Below are 21436 nucleotides of genomic sequence, written 5' to 3' on the forward strand. Positions count from 1 at the left end.
GAAGCTCTGACTGAAATCCAAACTGATCATCTATCACCACCAAATAAGGAGTGCTTTCATCTTTTACCAGAAATATTGTCTGTTTGTTTGTATGTATGAATGAATTTAATGGCTCACACAGTGTCACCTCCTGATATGTGTGTTAGCGGTACAAAAATTGGAATTAATATTATTACGTTGCTCTGTACAACAATGCAGCAAAACAAAATATCTATTAGGGGGCTCCAGGGCAAGAACTAATTGCTGTTGAGCTTTTGTTAGGGTTAAACTGGATTTGTATTAAAGGCAAGACAGGGTCACAAGATTAGTAAAAAGTGCAGAGAGTGCAGCCCAGTTGAGTAGTGCACACAATGAACTTGGGGCTTTTGAGGGTCCAGGCAGGGCAGTTGCTTTCTTTGCTTGGTTGATAAATCAACCTTGACCAACCAACCCGGATTTGACTGGGTGAGATTCAAATCAGTGGCATGCCAACTGATGATTCAACCCATTGACTTTAATACTGATTAATATCTTGATTAAATTAAGTATGCAATAAAACAGTGATTCCCAAAGCCTAAGGCGCAGACACTTACAAGGCCCAGAATCATTTGCTACAGACCCAAGAACACTATGATTCGGCGAAAAAAAAGGTACAAGGCTTTATTAAGCTATGTGTGACGTAATAACTTCAAACTGTCTGGACTGTGCCTTCCTCACCGCTCCCTGTCACACACAACAGGATACTGCTTATGTATTAATTTAGGCAAAATCATCAGTCAGTCATCACCCACTTAATATAAAGCAAAATATTAAGAGTTTAACAGAGCTTTGATTGTAGTTGAAACTGTATAAAATGCCTAATGTGTGAGCTTTCCTGGTGATATACTGCATTTTTTAGAAAAAAAAAAAAAAAAAAAAAGAGAAAATGAACATGTTGATTCAGTCTGGTTTGGTGTGCTGGATGTGTCTCACCTTCTATAGGTGAGGTTTTCAGGCGGCGGCAGATGCCCTGCACGTCTCCGTGCGCGTCCTGTATCTTGTTGACGGCCTCGGCGCTTCGCAGCTCCATCAGTTCCCTCAGTTCCATCACGGTCACCCCAAAGTCCCCGTCATGGTTGCCCTCTGCCACCGAATTCCCCGGAGGGTGGTCTGCCGTGTTGTTGGCCATGTTGGTCGTCCTCACAGCAGTGTTGTGATAGTGTCGTTGTAGTTTTTGTTCCTCTGAGTGTCTTTCTTAAACTGATCTAAATGTCAGACTGGGTCGTCAGTTCACAGGAATCGTGGGTAGCGTAGTTCTCACAGGAGTCAGGCGGAGGAGATGAGCGTTGAGGTTAACTCCTGACCCGGACGTGCATGCTCCTCTTGGGTTACCATAGAAACAGGGTAGTAAACATGTTCTTGTTGCTGCAGAGGAAACAGAAACAGGATGATTTTATAAAGCAGATCCAGACAGGAAGCAGTCTCAACATTATCATCAGCAGACAGATCAGTTCAGACTTAGACTTTGTTTGATTCTTACTAATTAATAGCACAGAGTCTAATTGGGCCAATTAGACGAGTTTCTCATCTCAGATTATTAAAGGAGTCCGCTGAATTATTGAGGTCGTTAGATATAAACTGATTATCGGTGTGCGCTGCTCCTTTGAGACGTACAATTGGTTAGTAAATAGAGTCTGCTCTCCCTGAAGCGTCAGCTCCAAGGTTATGACGGACGTAGAAAGAACAGTATTTCATCCTTCGCAACAGGAAAATAACAGGAAAATAAAACAGTTCATTAGTATCACCAAAGGTATTAAAAAAAAAAACAATTGAGTACAGTAACAAGGAAGCTGATGTACTATGTCCTGCTGATGAACACAATGCAGCTCTGAGAGCCAATCAACATCCAGCATGGGATGATTCACCAATAAAAGGGCGAATTTGACTGGGTCAGAGTGTGTGTGTGTGTGTGTGTGTGTGTGTGTGTGTGTGTCATTCCAGCCCATCACCACAGATTATGTAAGTGCACATCAAAGGCTGTCCTCCATTTTTCCCCGCTTAGTGTTCCGTCATGGACACACACGCACGGGGACGCACACACGGTTTGTTTCACAAATAAGAAACTACACGATTTGGGCCATAGTTTAATGTTTCGCTGCAGAGAGGTTAGGGCTGAAGACAGTGGACAGTTCAGCCTCATCTCTACTGTATGTGCTACTGAAACAGTCAAGTTGACAGACAGACAGAGACACACACACACACACACACACACACACACACACACACACACACACACACACACACAGACACAGAGAGAGACACACACACAGAGACACAGAGAGAGACACACACACAGAGACACAGAGAGAGACACACACACAGAGACACAGACACAGACAGACACACGCACACACACACACACACACTTCTGCAGTTGGTGCTGGAGTCAGGGTTCTCCTGAGTGATGGTTTGTGGTACTAGTGACAGACTCTAGGTCAGTGGTTCTCAAACTGGGGGAGCACGGAGCCATTACAAAAGCATGAAAAGTGGAAGACATTGAATACGTAACATGGCTGGTTAAAGTAATGGCTTTTTGTTATTCAGATGTGACCGGATATTTAAGGACAGAGCCAAAGGCTTGTATATTTGGCACTTGGTCCACAGAGGGAGCGACATCACTGCAGTATCACAGAGATGAAAAGTTGAATGATATGAAGTAGGAAGATACCGTTTTTAAACACACTCAGTGGCTGCATTATAAAAGGTACACTTATACAACCTAATCCAGTCTAATACAACAGCCCTGCCATACCTATCCACAACTATCCTTACAAAGCTTATAATGTTCTATCGTAGGTGATTTTTGTTTGGCAGAAGGCTTTTAAAACTATGATACCCATGAGCCAAAATCCACCTTAGGAGTCGAAGTTGACTTCTCTCCTTTGGTTTTTACATCCACAGGCTTGTACCTTCTTGTTTTGTTTTTTTTATCAAAAGTACCAGATATTTTCTAACGTTTTTTTGTCCAAGAGCTTCAACTGTCAGTCACTTAACAACGCCTAAGGAGAAAATCAATGGGACATTTACTTCTGGAACCGGGTGAGCCTGAAATCGCTTCTCCCACTTCTAAACGCTACAGTTATATACAAACATATATGTATTACTTTATACTCCCTGCTCGTATCCCTTAAAATGCAGAAACTAGAACTAAAAAAGAACAAAACAGACAGAAGGCTCAGTATGTTCTATCAACTTGGTTCTTATATATTATTCTTATACATTCATTATTCATTCACAGTTTTTTAATGTGTTCCACACTTGTGGACATACAGGCCAACAACAATCAAACAATTTAAAAGTAAAAGTGTTTTATAAAAATCTGCCTTGCAATGTGTAAATGCACATTTATTGCATTTCTGACTAGCCTAATTTATTCAGCGGGGGGTACTGAATGAGACTTCGCCTAGGGCACCAAAACATCCGGGACCGTCACTGTGAACACCACAGGCTTCTGTTGGTTTGTTCCACTGTATCCGTTTGTACCTCAGAGCCTCTCTTGTGTCTGTGAGAGGGTTCTGTGTGCTTCCCTCAGGGACTAAACCCTGCAACTAAATCAGGAACCGGAGTCAGGACTCATTAACTCTTCATTAAATAGACTCAATAAACAAGATATAAACAGTGAACATCGCATTTAGCGCATTCATGTTTGTGTTTCCAGTGAAAATCAAGTAAATTAGACCGATGCAGGGAATGAATAAGTGTCCGCAGCACAACACAACAGCAGAGATGTTTTTCTTTATTTGGCCTACTGTTGTTTCCTTCGCAAGTTCTTAAAAAGGTTTCTGGAAATTTGAAAAAGTTGCCATGAGGAGCCCAATTTCTAATTTGTCTCTCTAACCTCCTCTGTTATTTTCTGTTTCAAACTGTGTCTTTTAGATTATTTTATGTCCCTCATATCAGGTTTCTTAAGTATCAGTGTGTGTATATGTATGTATGTATGTATGTATGTATGTATGTATGTATGTATGTATGTATGTATGTATGTATGTATGTATGTATGTATGTATGTATGTATGTATGTATGTATGTGTGTGTGTGTGTGTGTGTGTGTGTGTGTGTGTGTGTGTGTGTGTGTGTGTGTGTGTGTGTGTGTGTGTGTGTGTGTGTGTGTGTGTGTGTGTGTGTGTGTGTGTGTGTGTGTGTGTGTGTGTGTGTGTGTGTGTGTGTGTGTGTGTGTGTGTGTACAGACCAGAACAACAAATGCCCTCCCTCTGCGTTCACTAATTATCCACCTGCTGTTCATCGACCAGAAGTCAAGTCATTATTACAATGAGACAACAGAGAAATAAATGAAATAAACTGCCCACAGACCTCACTACATTAATGTCTGTTGTACATTATTACACATATAGTTGGTGATGTCATTGTGATGGAACGTGTTAATTACAGATAATGAGATTGCTTAATTATGCAGGCACTAAAAAAAGGGAGTGTACAAGTCTTTTGTTAAAACAGACCAAACAGGTACATAATTCTACATGAATAATTCGTATTCACATTAAAGCAACAGAACCAGTTAGCTTATCGTTAATGGAAACACTGATAAGGAAACACGGAGCTTAACATCATGTTTATGACATTTCATGTTATGTCATATGGAGGTAAATACAGCAGTTTTCTAGCTGCTCTTCAAACTTTGATTCGTTTTCACGACTTTGGATGAAATCCCACTGTTCCACTATATAAACTCAGAGTGAATACTACCATAGGCGCCGATTTATGTTTTCCTCCGTGGGTGCTCATGGGCGCACGCCCTTTAAAAGAAAAAGTAGTCAAAAAATTTTTGCATTTCAGAACCTTAGGAAATGGACAGCGGCTGACACGAACACACAGGCCTGTTAACGCGATAATAAAGCCGTAAAGTAGGCTCTTTCAACTCAGAACGGCGCCACTTCTCACAAATACAGATAGGATTGGAGATGAGAAATTTAACTGACACATAACCGCGATCAGCTTCGTGGCCCTGGTGGAACTCTCTGCACTGGTGGTGGATGTCGGTGCACTTGGATAATTAGGTTTTGCTTTTTTAATAACAAATCTGTCCATTTTAGTCTCACTCTGATTACCTAATGAACATGCACGCACTGTATAGTGGGGGGATGGAGGGACCTATGAATACTACCTATCACAATGGTATTGACATAAAGTGACTATTCGAGTATTTGTAAAGAATACACTGGTTTATTGTCAGTGGTGGAATATATCTAAGTGCTGTACTTAAGTACAATTTTTAAATACTTGTACTTGAGTATTTGCATTTTATGCTACTTTATACTGCTACTCCACAACATTTTGGAAGCACATATTGTACTTCTGCATAGTTAGCGCTAACACGAAAGACAAGGCATCTATATTTATAGAGCCCATGTCAAACGCAGAGGCAATTCAAAGTGTTTTACATAGGCAAAGAAACGGAACAGAGGGTCATTCAAAAACAGTAAGCAATAAAAAACAGTAAAATCAATTAGGATGGAATGAAAAACAATCTGAGATTTAAAACGTGATAAAATAAATAAAATACAAGTAGAATAGACCAGAAATACAGTTACAGTGCAGTAATAAGTTGCAGTAGCTGGTGGACCTACTGAAGCGCAGCTAGTTTATGGGTGCCGAGTCGTAATGTTAAGTGAGAGAAGGCGTGCATTTTACATGACTGACAATGACATGACATTACATCCTTCCTCACTGGTCAGCATTAAACTCTGGCTGTGCTACTTGTTAGTAATGCGGAGATGGTGTGGAGACAGCTGAGTGGTGCTAGTGGCTTGTGAGAGCCCAACTATGCTGCGGTCCATCGCTATTATGTTTTAATGTTGCGCATTCTAACGATTAATTCCCAGCAGAAAACACTTAATACAAAGTCTTGAATCTGAGTGGATTGGATCATAAACTCTGCACATTAAAAATCAATTCATGAACTTTACCTGATGAAGCGAGTACTAGTGTGCAGAATGTGCTGGCTCTTTAACAGCTAAAACAAATATGTAGAATCACATTGATTTCAAGAGAATCAGATCTTTAACTGCAAACTTCCAAAAGTTTGAAACTTGAAACAACCAACCTGCTTCAGTTTATAGTCTTTGGTGGTAGTTCATTTGCAGAGTCCAAAATAACTTCACTTCACAGTTCACAGTTCAGTTGGTCAGGTTCCATTAAATCCAAGGTGACCGTGGTGGTGGTGTTTGTACTAATAGTAGTATTTCATCGTTGTGATAATACCATTTACTGTGATAATTTGGCCACAATGATGGTAGCATGAACATGTGATTCCTACTATGAGCTTGTTTTTATGTAGCTGTCTGTGTTCAGTTTTACTGATGGAAGGTTACCTTGAGTGACGTTAAATAAAATACATAAATAACTAAATTATTAAAAAAAAAGATTTTTATAAAAAAGAAGTTGGGAGAATTATGAAATAAATAACACACACACACCCCTTTATGGTTTGCTAACTACACCACCATACCCACGTCTGCCCAAAGGTCAACATTCCTATCTTGAGACCTAACGACACACCTGCTGACACACACAGATTTACACATGTGTATGCACACACTCACCTTTTCTTGCCCGTCATGTGACTCAGTGTTTATGGGGCCTGTACGTATTAATTAACCAGCAAGTGTTTGATTAACGCAGGCTAACACACACACACACACACACACACACACACACACACACACACACACACACACAACTAGCTCTGCCACACTGTTACTTAGTAAGTAAATAAAGTTTATTTATATAGCACGTATCACAGAAAGGGTCACAAAGTGCTTCACAGGCCAAATAAGTTAATACATTAAAACCCAACGATACCCAACCCAATAGAAATCACAATAAATCACAAAGGCAAGGAACTTAAAAATACATAGTAATGCAATTAACAACGTGGCTAATCGAATGCCTGACTAAAAAGATGCTTTTTTAAAAATATCAATAGAGACCGCCACTCTCAAATCATGAGGCAGTGTTCCACAGACTAGGAGCCACTGTTCCAAAAGCTCTGTCCCCTTTGGTTTTCAGCTTTGTACAGGATACAGCCAGTAAGTCCTGATCTGAGGACCTCAGAGATCTGCTGACAACATAAGGGTGCAGCAGATCACTTGACGTAGGCCGGTGCCTGACCATGGATGGCTCTGTATGTAATTACAAGAATCTTGAACTGGATCCTGAATTTAAGGTAGCCAGTGCATAGAGGTCAGGATGGGGGTAATGTGACATGACCTCCCCGACCTTGTCAACAGCAGCAGCATTTTGGACCAACTTTAAGCAATCTACAGGTGATTTGCTGAGGTAAGTAAAAAGAGAATTACAAATCCAAACGCGAAGAAACAAAGGCACGTATAATAATTTCTAACTCGGCGTAGGATACAACATGCCTAAGTTTTGCAACGTTTCTGAGGTGGTAAAAACTAGCCTGGATGCCAGCCGAACTTAGCCCCGCCCACAACATTTGAGGTCGGGAAGTTCGGTCTGGACTTGATCCGTTGTGGAGCAACTATGCTTGTATATTCTGACTGGAATCTGAGTATGACAACGTCAGGCTAGGTAAAAACAAGTGTGGGTCAAGGACTTGACATGCTTGTCAAGGTTCATATAGCCTATCAAAAGTAACACCAAGATTTCTCAGGCTGTAACACACATTGGAGCTAAGTGAGCTAATAATGCTAGCCACCTTAGAAGGAATGCTGTCCACAGCAACAATTAGAACCTCAGTTTTGCCAGCATTTAGCTGAAGAAAGTTACTGGCCATCCAGAAAGATAATCCCGTTAAACATTGAATTTATCAATCTGGTCAAGTTTAAAAGACAAATACCTAGCACTTTGCTTGACACGTAGCATTAGAGGTTAGATATAAAGTGTGTTTGAGAGGCTTGATTGGGTCCAGTCAGATGTCTGAGGGGACTACTCTATATGCTTGAATGGTCTTACATGCTTTTAGGTTGTAGAAAGTCCTCTTTACAAATAGATGTTATTTTTAAGTGTGTATTTTGTACATGGAGAAAAAAAAAAGATGTACAATGGTTCAACCAGAATAAGAACTGAAAGGGCAGAAAGAGACAAAGATCCCTCTGAGCAACAGTTGAATAAGAAGAGAAGAATTCAGCAGTCATTGGTGAAAGAAACTGAAAGCTCAGCATCCAAATGTGTGTACACATTTAATCAGGAGCAGGTTTAGGTTTCAGTGTCAACAGGAATTAACAGGTGTGTTGCTCTAGCAAAGACATTCATCCAACTTCACAATGGAAAGAAAAGGTTAGCACTATTGGAACTGGAACAGGGAACATCAGCTGAACATACTGTACTATGGACTGACAAATAATAATAATAATAATACATTTTATTTGTATTGCACTTTACATTTCAGCAATCTCAAAGTGCTACAGAGCATAAATAATGCAATTTACTAAAATATATCAATATCAAGGTTAATAAAAATAGTTAAGAGGAAAACCTATAAAATCCATTTAGTAAAAAGCTTTCTTGAAAAGATATGTTTTGAGGTTTCGTTTAAAAACATCCGTAGATTGTGGGGCCCTTAGGATTTCAGGGAGGGTGTTCCACAGCCTCGGAGCAGCAGATGAAAAGGCCCTATCACCCATGCTGCAGAGCTTGGTTATGGGGGCTTGGAGGGTGTTTGTGGATGCAGACCGGAGGGTGCGTGAGGAGGTCTGGCGGGTGAGGAGTTCCTGTAGGTAAAGAGGGGCATGTCCATGAAGGCACTGGTGGGTGAGGAGGGAGACCTTATATTCTATTCTGAGTGGGATAGGCAGCCAGTGAAGAGATTTCAGGATGGGGGGTGATGTGATCGTGCTTGCGCACCCTCATCAGGATCCCGGCAGCGCTGTTCTGGATGTATTGTAACCTCTGGATGCTTTTGCCAGAGATCCCAATGAGGAGTGCATTACAGTAGTCCAGCCTGGAGGAGACAAAGGCATGGACGAGCTTCTCTGCATCTGCCAGGGTGAGTGTTGGACGCAGTTTGGCAATGTTCTTAAGGTGGTAGAATGATGTCTTACAGAGGTGTTTGATGTGGGTGTCAAAGGTGAGTTGAGGGTCCATTTTAACACCCAAGTTGGTGACAGATGTGGAAAGGGAGATGTTTTGGCCAGAGAAAGTGATACTGTTGATGGTAGAAAGGCGGAGCTGATGTGATGTGCCAACTAAGATGGCTCCTGTTTTGGAACTATTTAGCTGAAGAAAGTTGAGCTTCATCCACGCCTCTATCTCCTCCAGGCAGGTAGTCAGTGTGGATGTTGGCAGGGGAGCAGAGAAAGTGGGGGTTGTCCTGAGGTAAAGCTGTGTGTCATCAGCATAACAGTGGAATGATATACCATGTCTGCTAATTACTTTGCCAAGGGGGAGGATGTAGATGGAGAAAAGGGTGGGGCCCAGCACAGAGCCCTGAGGGACACCGCAGGTGACATTGTGGATGTGTGATTTGGCTTTGCCCAGGGCGACTTGCTCGGTTCTGCCAGTCAGGTATGAAATGAACCAGTTGTGCACATTTTCTGAGAGTCCAATGGTGTTTTGCAAGCGGTGGAGGAGGATGATTGTGGTCTACTGTATCAAATGCAGCTGTTAGGACCAATGCTGTTTCTGTACTATGGCCAGGTCGAAAACCAGACTGAAACTTTTCAAACAGGTTATTGTGTTTGAGGTGATCATGAAGTTGTACTGCAACTTCACAATTCACAGTTCAAACACTGAGTAGACTACAGAGGGCTCTCTGCTTTATATCAACACGCAAGACATTTGTATTTAAACATTACTTCATGCATTTGGTGCACTTTAAAACGTCTTGGTCATGATCCAGCTAAATGCCAATCAGCCTGCTCTTTTGCAGGTTTGGGCTAAAATGCTTGTTAGGTGGCATTTTTGCACATTTCCCTATAACTATAAACTAGCTACATGAATACTACTAATGCTGAACCATATTTATATCTGCACATGTATGCAGGTAAATAAAACAAGCTCATGCCTATTTTTAAAAAGGCTTGTCGGGTAAGTTAAATTTATCGTTTGACCCCTAAAGCTGTTATGTTTGGATGTTGTGTTACAGTTCACTCATGCAGTGACCTCCTGTTTACATACATCAGCTGATTGCTTTTGATTGGACAGTGCTTTAGAAGTTTCAGAGCAACCGATTCACACATTACTTATAGTCTTGTACGAGTTGAGACATTTCTTAAATTTTCATGTTGCAACCTGATTTTAATAAATCACTAGCTTGAAAGCAACTGGTTAAGAACGGAGGAAAAGCGTAAATACAGAATGTAATTCTGTTTAACTCTGAAGTTCATCAGTGAGTTGGGACGACGCAGCAGACTGACTTCGTGCGACGGGATAAACACAAGTTTCACTTTTTTCCACAAAGGTCACAGAAAGAAAGCCTCAATGAGAGACTGTATTGAGTTATAGAAGCCAGACAGGAAGTGATGTCAGGACTTCAGCTGTCTCTATATATAGATGGAGCATATATGCAGCCATAGGGCAACCAGAGTTTCAGTGTGTGTTTTAATGCCTCAGAGACAGTGTGTCTGTTCTTCGTCCATCTTATCTGTTTATTGACTCCAGATTAAATTATGATGCAGCCACCATGCTGCCAGCCACTCAGCTGTGTGTGTGTGTGTGTGTGTGTGTGTGTGAGAGTGGGGGGGCTTTTTAATTCATGCTGAAATTATTCAAAATCATTTGTGTCATTTAAACATTTCACATTTGTTTATAGCACAAACCCCACATGCATTCTGTCTCATGCTGTGTTCTTATCATGCAGAGACACATGTTTATGACTTGTGGATGTTTATGGATTTTCCTTCCATATCATATTCTAATTCGAGAAAACTTGAAGAAGAGATGTATTTCTATTGTTGGTGTTTCAGTTTGGATAGAAACATTTTGAAAAAACACCTGGAAGCGTACAAATGTATGTATGTTTCACATGTAAACAGTTTTCAAAAATAATCCGCCTCAGTGAGGACATGATGTGTGTTTTGGCAGAGTGCATGGCGCATTGTCAGGATTTCATTTGGTTAAACTAAACAAAACCAAGAAGCAGCATGACTCAAGCTGACTAACATAATAACAATCACATCCACCAGGTTGTTATGTTATTATTAGGGAATCAGAGGTTTATTAACACAGCAGACTGAGTAGCATTTTTACATGCTAGATGTTTCATCAAAACATTTTCAAAAGGCTTTTTGCTTTTGTTAAAGTGGCCAAAATTCTCACGAGGACAGTATCAATCAGATGTTAACAGTAATCCAATACTCAAAACTAAAGACAGAGGTTATCATCTGTCCCCATATACAGCCACCAGTTATCATGTGACACACTTGATAACAGCTGAGCTGGTTTCATTCGCTGAAGAAGACTGTGGGATGTGGTCAAAAGCTCTGGGAAAAGCTAGTAAGTGGACCATTAGCATGGACTGTAAAAGTAGTTGATGTAGCATCAGTGAAGTCACCCATTGGTTTTTGCACTGCCGTTTTGAAGCAAGAAGTTTGCATTTTGCCTGTCGCCGTCTTGGTATTTTGGAGCCAGAAGTGACCATATTTGGACAAAAGGGCAGAGCTGGGGAGGATGATGCGGCTCAGCCAGTGTCGTGTATGGTTTCATGGCGCTGTGCTAAGCTAAACGCTAAGAGAAAGTTGACGATTTTCAACTGGCTGAAGCATACACGACACAAGCAGCGGTTAGGTATTCCCAGACTTTACGGGGACTGGCGCCTTCAACTGCATATACGGTAGTACACAGAGCTGGTTGAAAATCTCCAGACTTTTCTTTTGAACATCATCATCATCATGCTGTATTGAAGAAGATTTGAAGGTAGTGAATGTGACCATAAACGTGTTTAAATCAAGTGAGAAGTAGGGTCATTTTCCTAGAGTGGCCAGTGGAGTCGCCCCCTGCTGAAAATTAGATAGAATGCAGGTTTAAGGCACTTTCGCATTGGCTTCACTTTTCAGGCCAGGAAGTTGCAGATTGATCATGAGTTAAAGTTTTTTTTGGTCAAAAAGTTCTAGTTTGTTGTAAATTGTTCATTCAGAAGGGTAGACGTGATCAGTTCTGGCTTCAGCCTAATCCTTTTCAGATACGGTGCTTTAAACTCTTTTGGCAATGAGACATTATATTATGGAGGTGTGAGCACATGTGAACCTTGCAGGCTTTTATCATTTTAAGAGAACTTATGGACCTCTGGAGTAACTGGCAAACTGCACTAACAACAGCATTTCACAAAGTTGTAAATGATACAGCCTCTTATCAAACACTTCACTATCATTGTTCTCTGTCACTGTCTTTACACTCTGCGTCCCTCCTTCTCTGCTGCTTTGTCTATTTCATCATGCAGTTATAAAACTGGAACATGAACAAACAGCATTCCCTGAATGAGGTCAGACACACCCCTTACCCAAAACTGGGTAGACGTTGGAGACCGTCAGTGAATCTAATTTAATCCTGAAGGGTTAACATTCAAGGTTACTTTTGTGGCGACATGTTTCTGTTTTGAGACTGCATAAATATAAATTAAAAAAAACTTGACTGAGAAAACACACGACCAGTTTCAGTTCATGAAAAAGGTTTGATTCTTCATTATCGTCCATCAGACTGTCCCCTCTGTTCAGCTGCTGTTATCCTCCCTGCTCTCCCTCCTCTTCCTTCGCTCTGCTCTCTACCTCTGCAGACACACCTGCTCTGCATACTAAAGCACCAGCCTGCACCTCCCTCCTACACACACACACACACACAATCCCACTGCTGGCCACACCCTCCATACAAAGAGAAACTTTTTTTTCTTGTTGCACCCAGCAACAGATCACACACTCACACTCTCTCACACACACACACACACAATCCAATTGAATCATGTCACAGTGACTTTACACAAAAGTATGTCCACATGCAAGGCACGTCAAACAGCCGACACTGAGCCAGTGTGTGTGTGTATGTTTGGTCTAGACGACGATGTGTGTGAGTGTGAGTGTGAGTGTGAGAGAGAGAGAGAGAGAGAGAGAGAGAGAGAGAGAGAGAGAGAGAGAGAGAGAGAGAGAGAGAGAGAGAGAGAGAGTGTCGCAGCATGTCAGTGTAACAAGAGAGCGAGGCCAAGAATGCAGGAGACCACACCCATATCTGCAGTCATGTGACCGGGGTGGAAAAAGGAAATCCCCACACTGCAGAGAGACTGAGGTCTGGACTCAATGTGGAGCAACACACACACACACACAACTCAAATTCATGCCATTCCAAGACTCATCTCCACAACATTTCCACTTACACACACACAACTTTTTGTCTCAGTTCAGTTGGTCGATGATGCTCATTGTATATACACACACACACACAGAGTATGACTCATCACAAGAAACAGTACAGGTGTTACAGTTTCCTGTTTGTCTCTTTATGAATTTAAACCCCTTAAACCTCACTGGGCAGTCGGTGCAGACTCATGCCGTTTGTCCAAACTTCATTAAAACCCACAGAACTTACAAATTTTATCTGACCGGATAGCTACATTACGTAAATGGAAAATCGGTTCAACTTTGCTTCGGTGGAAAACACACACACCCACACACATACACAGTATGACTCATCACAAGAAACAGTACAGGTGTTGACTTGCTGCCAGTTTCCTGTTTGTCTCTTTACGGATTTTGCTGCCTCATAATAAAAACATTAAAATACCAAAATAACGGAGGACTTTTATTGTGAAGAACTTACAGGAAATGAAACCGTTCACAGCCGGGACTTTGACCACGCATATTTCCGTCAACTCCAGACTTTTGTCAAGTAGTTTTCAGCGCTAGACCGTGACACCATGTAGCTGAGCGGAGATACGGACGAAACAAAAATGATCGGTTAAAAACGTGGCGACATATCCCCGGTGTTAAGAGGCCCGCCGCGGAGTCAGCATTAGCTATGAATGTACAAACTGTTGAGGGCGAAGTAAAGAAAAAGAGAAGGTAGCCTTCTTTTCGAACAAGTGCCGCATTGACAAAACGTACAGCGAAAGACCATGCCAAACTTTTCAGACCGTCCTGCCAACCTGTATTAAACATCAATGACGAAAACACATTTTTCAGTCGCTGAAAGCTTCTGCTGTTTTAATCCTGTCGGCTCTCTGCTGCTCAGTTACACACACACACACACACACACACACACACACACCCCTGCCCACACACACACACACCCCTGCCCACACACACCCACCCACACCCACACCCCCACACACACACACACACACACCCACACCCCTGCCCACACACACCCACACACACCCACACCCCTGCCCACACACACCCACCCACACCCACACCCCTGGTGGATGCAGGAAAAACCGGAGATGAGACCTACACGATGACAGCTACGGTCGTTATTGTAAGTGCAATGATAAGTTAAAGTCCAATAAGTACTTTATCAAACCATATGAATGTGTGTCCCAGGCCAGGTTAGGAAATTAATGCCGCGTTCTATTTACCACGGAACTCGTTTTTTACGAGGTCAAAGTCGTAAACACGCCCCCTGACCTCGTATTTACGAGCTCGGAACTCGTACAACCTCGCAGTAGCGCGAGTTCAAAATCCAACATGGCTGCCCCCTGTATCAACAGTTCTGAAAGCTGCAGTAACATATAAGCACTTATGTCTTATTTGTGTCTCACTAAATCAGTCGTTCACACAGGCATGTCCAACTTCTATCTGTGGACATGTTGTTACGTTGTTTGCATGCACAAAAAAAACGGCGTAATGCGTTGTTATCAACTGGTTGCTAACAATAGCTAACCGGGCTAGAGCTAATGAAAACAATGAAAATCCGATTTTTAAATAGAACGCATTCAACTCGGGTATGACGTCATTCCCAGTTGCGGCTTCCGAGTTCCGAGGTAAATAGAACGCGGCATAACAATGTAAAGATCAACAAGCCACTCACAGAAATGTTCATATTTGATTCATTCAATAAATTATTATTTTTTGTCTTAAATCCACCAGCCATTTTCATATTATACCAACATTTGCAGCATCCTGAGCCTTTTTGGTAAGGTTACTAGGAAAACTCAGCTCAGAGTAATTTTATTCTCCCCAAAATAAGTTTCCTTTTTATTTTTAAAGAACTATACAAAGAAGCAACTTTCACTGTCTCCCGCAACTTCATTACAACAAAAATACAAAAGACATCGCAACTTTTATCACAATTTTTTACAAAAGCTCCCTCAAAAATCAGGCATTTTGGGCCGCGACAATCTCAAAAAAAGGCCGTAAAATCCTGGAGGGGACTGGTTAATGCTATGTTACTGAGAGATGAGTCAATATTTTTTTTGTTCATATTTTTTTTGTTCATTAAACATGTAGGCCTACAATTACTGTAGAATATGACCAAACAATTTTACCATGGTCTCGCAGGCTTTTTTTCAATCACTTTTTATTTGCCTGTATTAATAAAATATGTATTAATAATAAAAAAAATAATGTACTGAAGCAATTCAAAATATGCTAGGGCACTTTCTTTAATAAATTTTAATTCTGAAAAAAAGTGGCTGGTAAAAAATGATAAGTGGCTGGTGGGCAAAAAAGTTAATTTCCCACCCTGACTCTCACACACACACACACACACACACACACACACACACACACACACACACACACGGCGTGAGCTTATATCTTGGTGATACATCAATGACAGCAGCTCCTCTCTGCATTCTGATTGGTCGAAAGCCTTAGCAGTACTGGAGTCAGACTGGCTGAACATTGTTGAGCTGCTGTCAGTGTGTGTTCAAGGTTCAACTGGTGTCTTAACGATCAATGTTTCATCAAACACCGCCGCGGGGATACTTGATACTGACGATGAATGATGAAAATCATACACAGCTGTATAAAAATGAAATCAATCTCCACCTGACGTCTGCAAACACTGACGTTTGTAAACACATTCAAATACTTGTCTAAGGGCTGACAGAAGAACAAATATGAGCAGAGATTTGCACATATATAAACTGACATGTATAAACAAAAGTTTTTTTCTAACTGGTGATGGTCTAATCATTTTAACAATGGCTTTTATCTGTTTTTGCAAATGCAGCTAGACATGATCAGAACTCACAGTATGAACTCAAAGTGTTTAAATCTGCCTGTGTTTTCTGTACATTAAAAGTATTTAGGTGATTTTGCATACTAAGCACAGTAAGATAAAAAAAAAAAAAAAAAAAAACTTAAACTCTAAGCAAAATAAACGCTTTAGGTCACGGCAGCTGCAGTCCAATCAGAGGAGAAGCAAAGGTGCAAAGGTTTCAGATTTGCAGACTAACAGAGACCGCCACTGACACACTTTCAGCTCTCTTCATAGATTAGGAGGAGACAGTGGGGCTGATAAACCTGTAGAAACCGAATGGACAGATATCTAAAAACATGCCAGAAAAAAACAACAAGCTCCGTGTGTGTTTATCATCAAAGCTGTGTTAAAAACCACACACACACACCAGAGTCTTGGGTCTCATGTAGAATCTACAGTACAGTTCAGTTTAGACAACCACAGTCCCCACAGTCTATTGTACTGCTGTGTGTGTGTGTGTGTGTGTGTGTGTGTGTGTGTGTGTGTGTGTGTGTGTGTGTGTGTGTGTGATTACATGACTGTTTCAGTAGCACATAGAGATAAAGCTGAATTGTCTTTAGTCCTTCCCTCTCTGCAGCAGAGCATCAAACAACGACAAGCTCAATGGACGAAATCCTGTAGTTTCTCATTGTTTTACCAACCACATTGTATATGTCTACACACCTGGGTACTGCTTCTTAACAGGTTAAAAACTGGAATCTTCTAATGTTAAAAGCGTGCTGATACATCCAATTTTGTTATTATACAGACTGAAAGCACCAACAAACATGTGTGAACACATCCACCTGCAGGCAATAGATGTAGAATACTGTCTGCGTCTCATAGGGATTATATCCAGTCATTGATGTTTCCATGCCATTGGCTGGCACTACCAGGCCAATCCTGTTTGCCTGAGTGCTATGGAGACATTTCCACTAGCTGACTCAATACTCTGGAATTCACTTCCTTCTATTGGTGTGTTCAAGAATCATCTCACTCATTTGCTTTTAACTGAGGCTAGCAAGACCCTGTATTTCTTCTGAATCCTTTGTATGAATTTGTTGTCTCTGTCAAATCTATAATTGCTAATAGTGGTAGTGGCAGTTTGACATGAGAGAGAAGCGGGTAAGAAAAGATAAGTGGTCTGCGCCTCCACTGACAAAAGGGGTTGCTCCCAGTTTTAAATGCATTAAGATGTTGAAAATGAACACACTTTTTACATCTTAAGATTTAAACATTTGAAGGCAATAACATTTAGGATAGGGCGGAAAAATTAAATTAATTAATTAGCCAATGCGACTGACAGCTGAAGTCACGAGGACCCACGAGATCTCGCGAATTCACGTATGATTGCGCGATATAACAGGATGTAGTTTCTATAAACAGAACCACAAAACCAACAACAGTTTGTTTCAGACCTGTCTCCACCCATTATGACGTTTTCAAGGTGTAGTGCAGGGAAATATGATCCGCCGTGAGCACGGTGTATTTTATTTTGAAAATTAACCAGATGTTTTATTTTGTTTCTCTGCTCGACTTCCTGTCCCACACGATCTGCCCTGTGCTGAATTGCTACGGAGCTCTCCGGCATCCGTCAAAAATAGAAGCTCTGCGTATCTTAGTGAGTGAAAATACACACATTGACTTTAATGGAAACATATTGACTCTGCCGCCGTTCCGGAGCGGATCCGCAGCCGTTCCGCAGTTGGTGGAAATTGGGGGTTAGTCTGTCATAACCACATCCTTCAAGAAATCCATCATTCCTGTGCCCATAAAAACAAGAGCAGCCTGCCTGAATGACTACCGTCCAGTGGCACTCACCTCTTTAGTGATGAAACGCTTTGAACAAGTGGTCAAGGATTACATCTTCTCCTCACTACCCAGCACAGTGGACCCATTATAGTTTGCCTACTGTCCCAACCGATCAACAGAAGACGCCATAGCACACATCCTCCACACCATCCTGTCTCATTTGGAAAATAAGGGAACCTATGTAAGATTGCTGGTCATTGACTACAGTTCAGTGTTTAACACCATAGTTCCCTCCAGGCTCATCACTAAGCTCAAGGACCTGGTATTAAACACCTCACTGTGCATCCTTGACTTCCTGACAGGCACAGCTCAGGTGGTGAGGCAGACACACCTCTCCCACCCACATCCTTAACACCGGAGCCCCCCAGGGCTGTGTTTTGAGCCCCCTGCTGTACTCCCTGTACACACATGGCTGTGTAGCCACTTTCTCCAACACCATCATCACGTTTGCTGACAACACAGCTGTGGTGGGCCTGATCACAGACAACAATGTAAAGACCGAACTGAAAGAAGTAGAGAACCTGACGCGCTCTACTTCTTTACCTAACAACCACCTCATGAATGTCAGCAAGACTAAAGAGATGATAGTGGACTTTGGGAAGAAGCCGGAAAAGAACTACGCCTCCGTTAAAACAGGTCCTCGCTGGAGAGAGGGTGGACAACTTCAAGTACCTTGGTGTCCACATCACCGAGGGTCTGACCTGGGTACTGCATACCGATTTAGTGGTTCGTTCAGCAAGAATCCATTAATAGGGAAAGTACTGGTTTGCTGAAGTGATTCCCTGCATCAGGTGAAGTGAGTGGACAGGCTGAAGGCAAAGAGGTGAGGAGAGAGACACTGCAGAAGGACCCAGGAGACGGCAGCATAGCAGACATGTCCTTCATCTCTTTTTTAAACCAAAGAACGGCACCAGGGAGAAGACGGATCTGAACCAAACAAAGCAGCAACATCTGGAGAGTGTCCAGAGATTTAATAATCCTGTTTACAGCCTGAAGCTCAGCCTGTTCTTCAATGCAGAGTCCTGATCCACACTGATCAGAACCCAAATACACTGTAACAGACCTGCAGCAACCTCTTTGTGTGCGTGTACATGCGTGTGTGTGGAAGGGGCACATCAGACACTGGTGGTACTGGTCAGTCCCCAGGTGTGAACGTGCATGAGGAGCAGTCAGATAAAAGCCTCCATTGTTGCAGCAGATGAATGAAACACACAGAAGGGCTTAAAGATTTAGAGCACTGTCCCTTTAATGCTTGTGCTTTTCAATTGATCCATTAGGGTTTTTCTATAGTAGGGGAGGTAGTCTAGCCACAGTCGAGCCAAGTTGTTTATCTTGCTCGACATGATGAAGAAGCTGTGCTAGTCACCAAACGCAATAAGATCTCGTTGCCTGCAGCCATTTTCATCTCACTGTGGCTGTTTGTACAATTCCTCCTGCAATATTTAAAGTCCCGGTAAAGCAAAAAAAAAAAAAAAAGTGTTCTGAGTCTGTCACACCACAGAATAATGTGTTATTAATTAGTGTTAGGTATCGTTTGGGTTTTTTCCGATACCGGTGCTAAAACGATACTTTTAAAACGGTGCCTGAACCGAAATATATATATGTGGACTTTTTATATATATATATATATATATATATATATATATATATATATATATATAAAAATAAAAAGGGGCGACACGGCTTGTTTATTGCTAAGGCCATATGGTCAAAATTAAATGATTGACTAATAATGTAATAACAATAACTTACAATGACTTATTTCACCAGTAAATTGCTGGTAAATGACAAAAACAAGCACCAGATGGGAAAAGGGTATTTTACAATAACTTTGAATGCACCCCAAGGCTGGCAAGTTTCAAGTAAACGCACCGTCGGTGTTGTTTTTCCGACAACGGCAGCTGCGGTCAGACTGTTACGTCCCGGTGTTGGAATCCTCTACAGAGAAATACAGTCACACTTTACACCTCTTAACGTAAGCTGTCAGCATTTTAACCATTGCGTTTAATCCATCTACTAGCTAACGGTAACGTTGCGTCCGGTGCAGCGATGCTTCTGAAAAAAAAAAAAAAGTCAGGCATCGAAATGAGGCACCGAAATTTTCCTTCTTATTCGGTCTCGTTATTACCGTTTACGTCAGAACCCAACCCTATTAATCACCCAGCCTAATCTGATGGTAAAAAAAAATTGCCAAGTATATAAAATTAGGTTACAAACTCGCAAAAAAAATAAGCAGTATTCTCTGAAGGCGCTGATCCGAAGAACGAGCTGCTGCTTTGTTTGCTAGCACATATACTAAAAAACGTAGCACACACGTGGTAGCACAGAACACACGCCCGAGCCGATGAATAAGTGCCGCTCCGCGCCAACAGGCTATCCTTAGCAGCTAACTCAGTAGCACAGTCTATGGTAGAAATTCAAACACACCCTGAGCCAAATAAGAGTGCCACGTCACAGCAACAGACAGCACAAAGCACACACCCACAGCAGTGAGCAGTAACTGCTGGCAGGCCGGGAAGCTGATTGGGGCTAAAAGACTAAAAGCTATGTTATATGATTGTGGCATTTAGCAGGGTTGTTTATTCATATATTTAATAATCTGAAAGAGCTAAGAGAGCTTGTAGAACGTAGTAAACATATGCCGCTCACGCAGGAGGTGAACGAACGACACTGACGCTATGCGCTACAACGTTAGTAGTAACGTCATTGTTATATAGTAGGGGTTATGTTAGGGATGACTTGAGAGTCATCAAACTATGATTTCAGGCCACCCAAAAGATCCTGGACACAGAAATGGTGAAAAACTATTTCAATTCAATTTTATTGTCATTGACACAATGTGCAGGCACATTTGTAACAAGATGTAGAGGAAATGTAGGGCCAGGTAAACAGTCTTACTTTAACCCCACAATTCAGTACTACACAGTCGTTTCACAAGTTTTCAACAAGTTTTTTCTAACATGTATGAGGTGTTTGGAAAGAAATCACAGATTTTGCTTTACCAGAACTTTAAAACTCATTCATCGACCAAATAGCACAGAATGTGTCCATAACTGGTTGATTAAACTGGTTATTATTAAAGAATAGCACTGTTAATGAAGAATGCACACATGCACACACATAGCATTTTCTATAATTCCTTCAAAATAAAAGCATCTCAACGGTTTGCCAGTGGAAAAGCTTTTAATGTGAAGCAGCAACAGCAGAAAAAAGGTTTGGTTTGCATCAGCAGCAACCTAACACAGCTGAGATACGACTCAAAGTGATCAGGAAACAGTACAATAATGCGGATATCTAAAAGTACAAACAGGAACACAGAAGTGAAACTAAACTCCAAACCACTAACACAAGGTCCACTTGTTTTTCCCCCCGACCTTTCAGCCACATCTCCAGGCCTTCATCAGTGGTAATGGGCTGGAGTGGCTCTGTTGCCATGGAGATGCTTTAAATTAGAACTAATGGTTAGTGGTTGACCATGGGATATGGTTGAAAGGTCAGGGAAAAACGTAAATGGAAC

At 41.6% G+C, this 21436-nt stretch overlaps 1 protein-coding gene across 7 annotated transcripts in view; it reads right to left on the reverse strand.

Annotated features, from left to right (window-relative positions):
• LOC116047816 (plasma membrane calcium-transporting ATPase 1-like) overlaps positions 1 to 21436 on the reverse strand; it is a 102150-nt gene that overhangs the window by 57225 nt on the left and 23489 nt on the right. For 6 of the 7 annotated variants that reach the window (XM_035992803.1, XM_035992801.1, XM_031296814.2 and 3 more), the window contains exon 2: positions 952 to 1383. In XM_035992803.1, the coding sequence (XP_035848696.1) occupies positions 952 to 1147 (196 nt within the window). In that variant the 5' untranslated portion in view covers positions 1148 to 1383. Of the gene's footprint in view, positions 1 to 951; positions 1384 to 21436 lie in introns of those variants that run through there. The other variant, XM_035992799.1, reaches the window with a different exon arrangement.

Source organism: Sander lucioperca, chromosome 16, assembly GCF_008315115.2.
Source record: "Sander lucioperca isolate FBNREF2018 chromosome 16, SLUC_FBN_1.2, whole genome shotgun sequence".
Classification (NCBI taxonomy): domain Eukaryota; kingdom Metazoa; phylum Chordata; class Actinopteri; order Perciformes; family Percidae; genus Sander; species Sander lucioperca.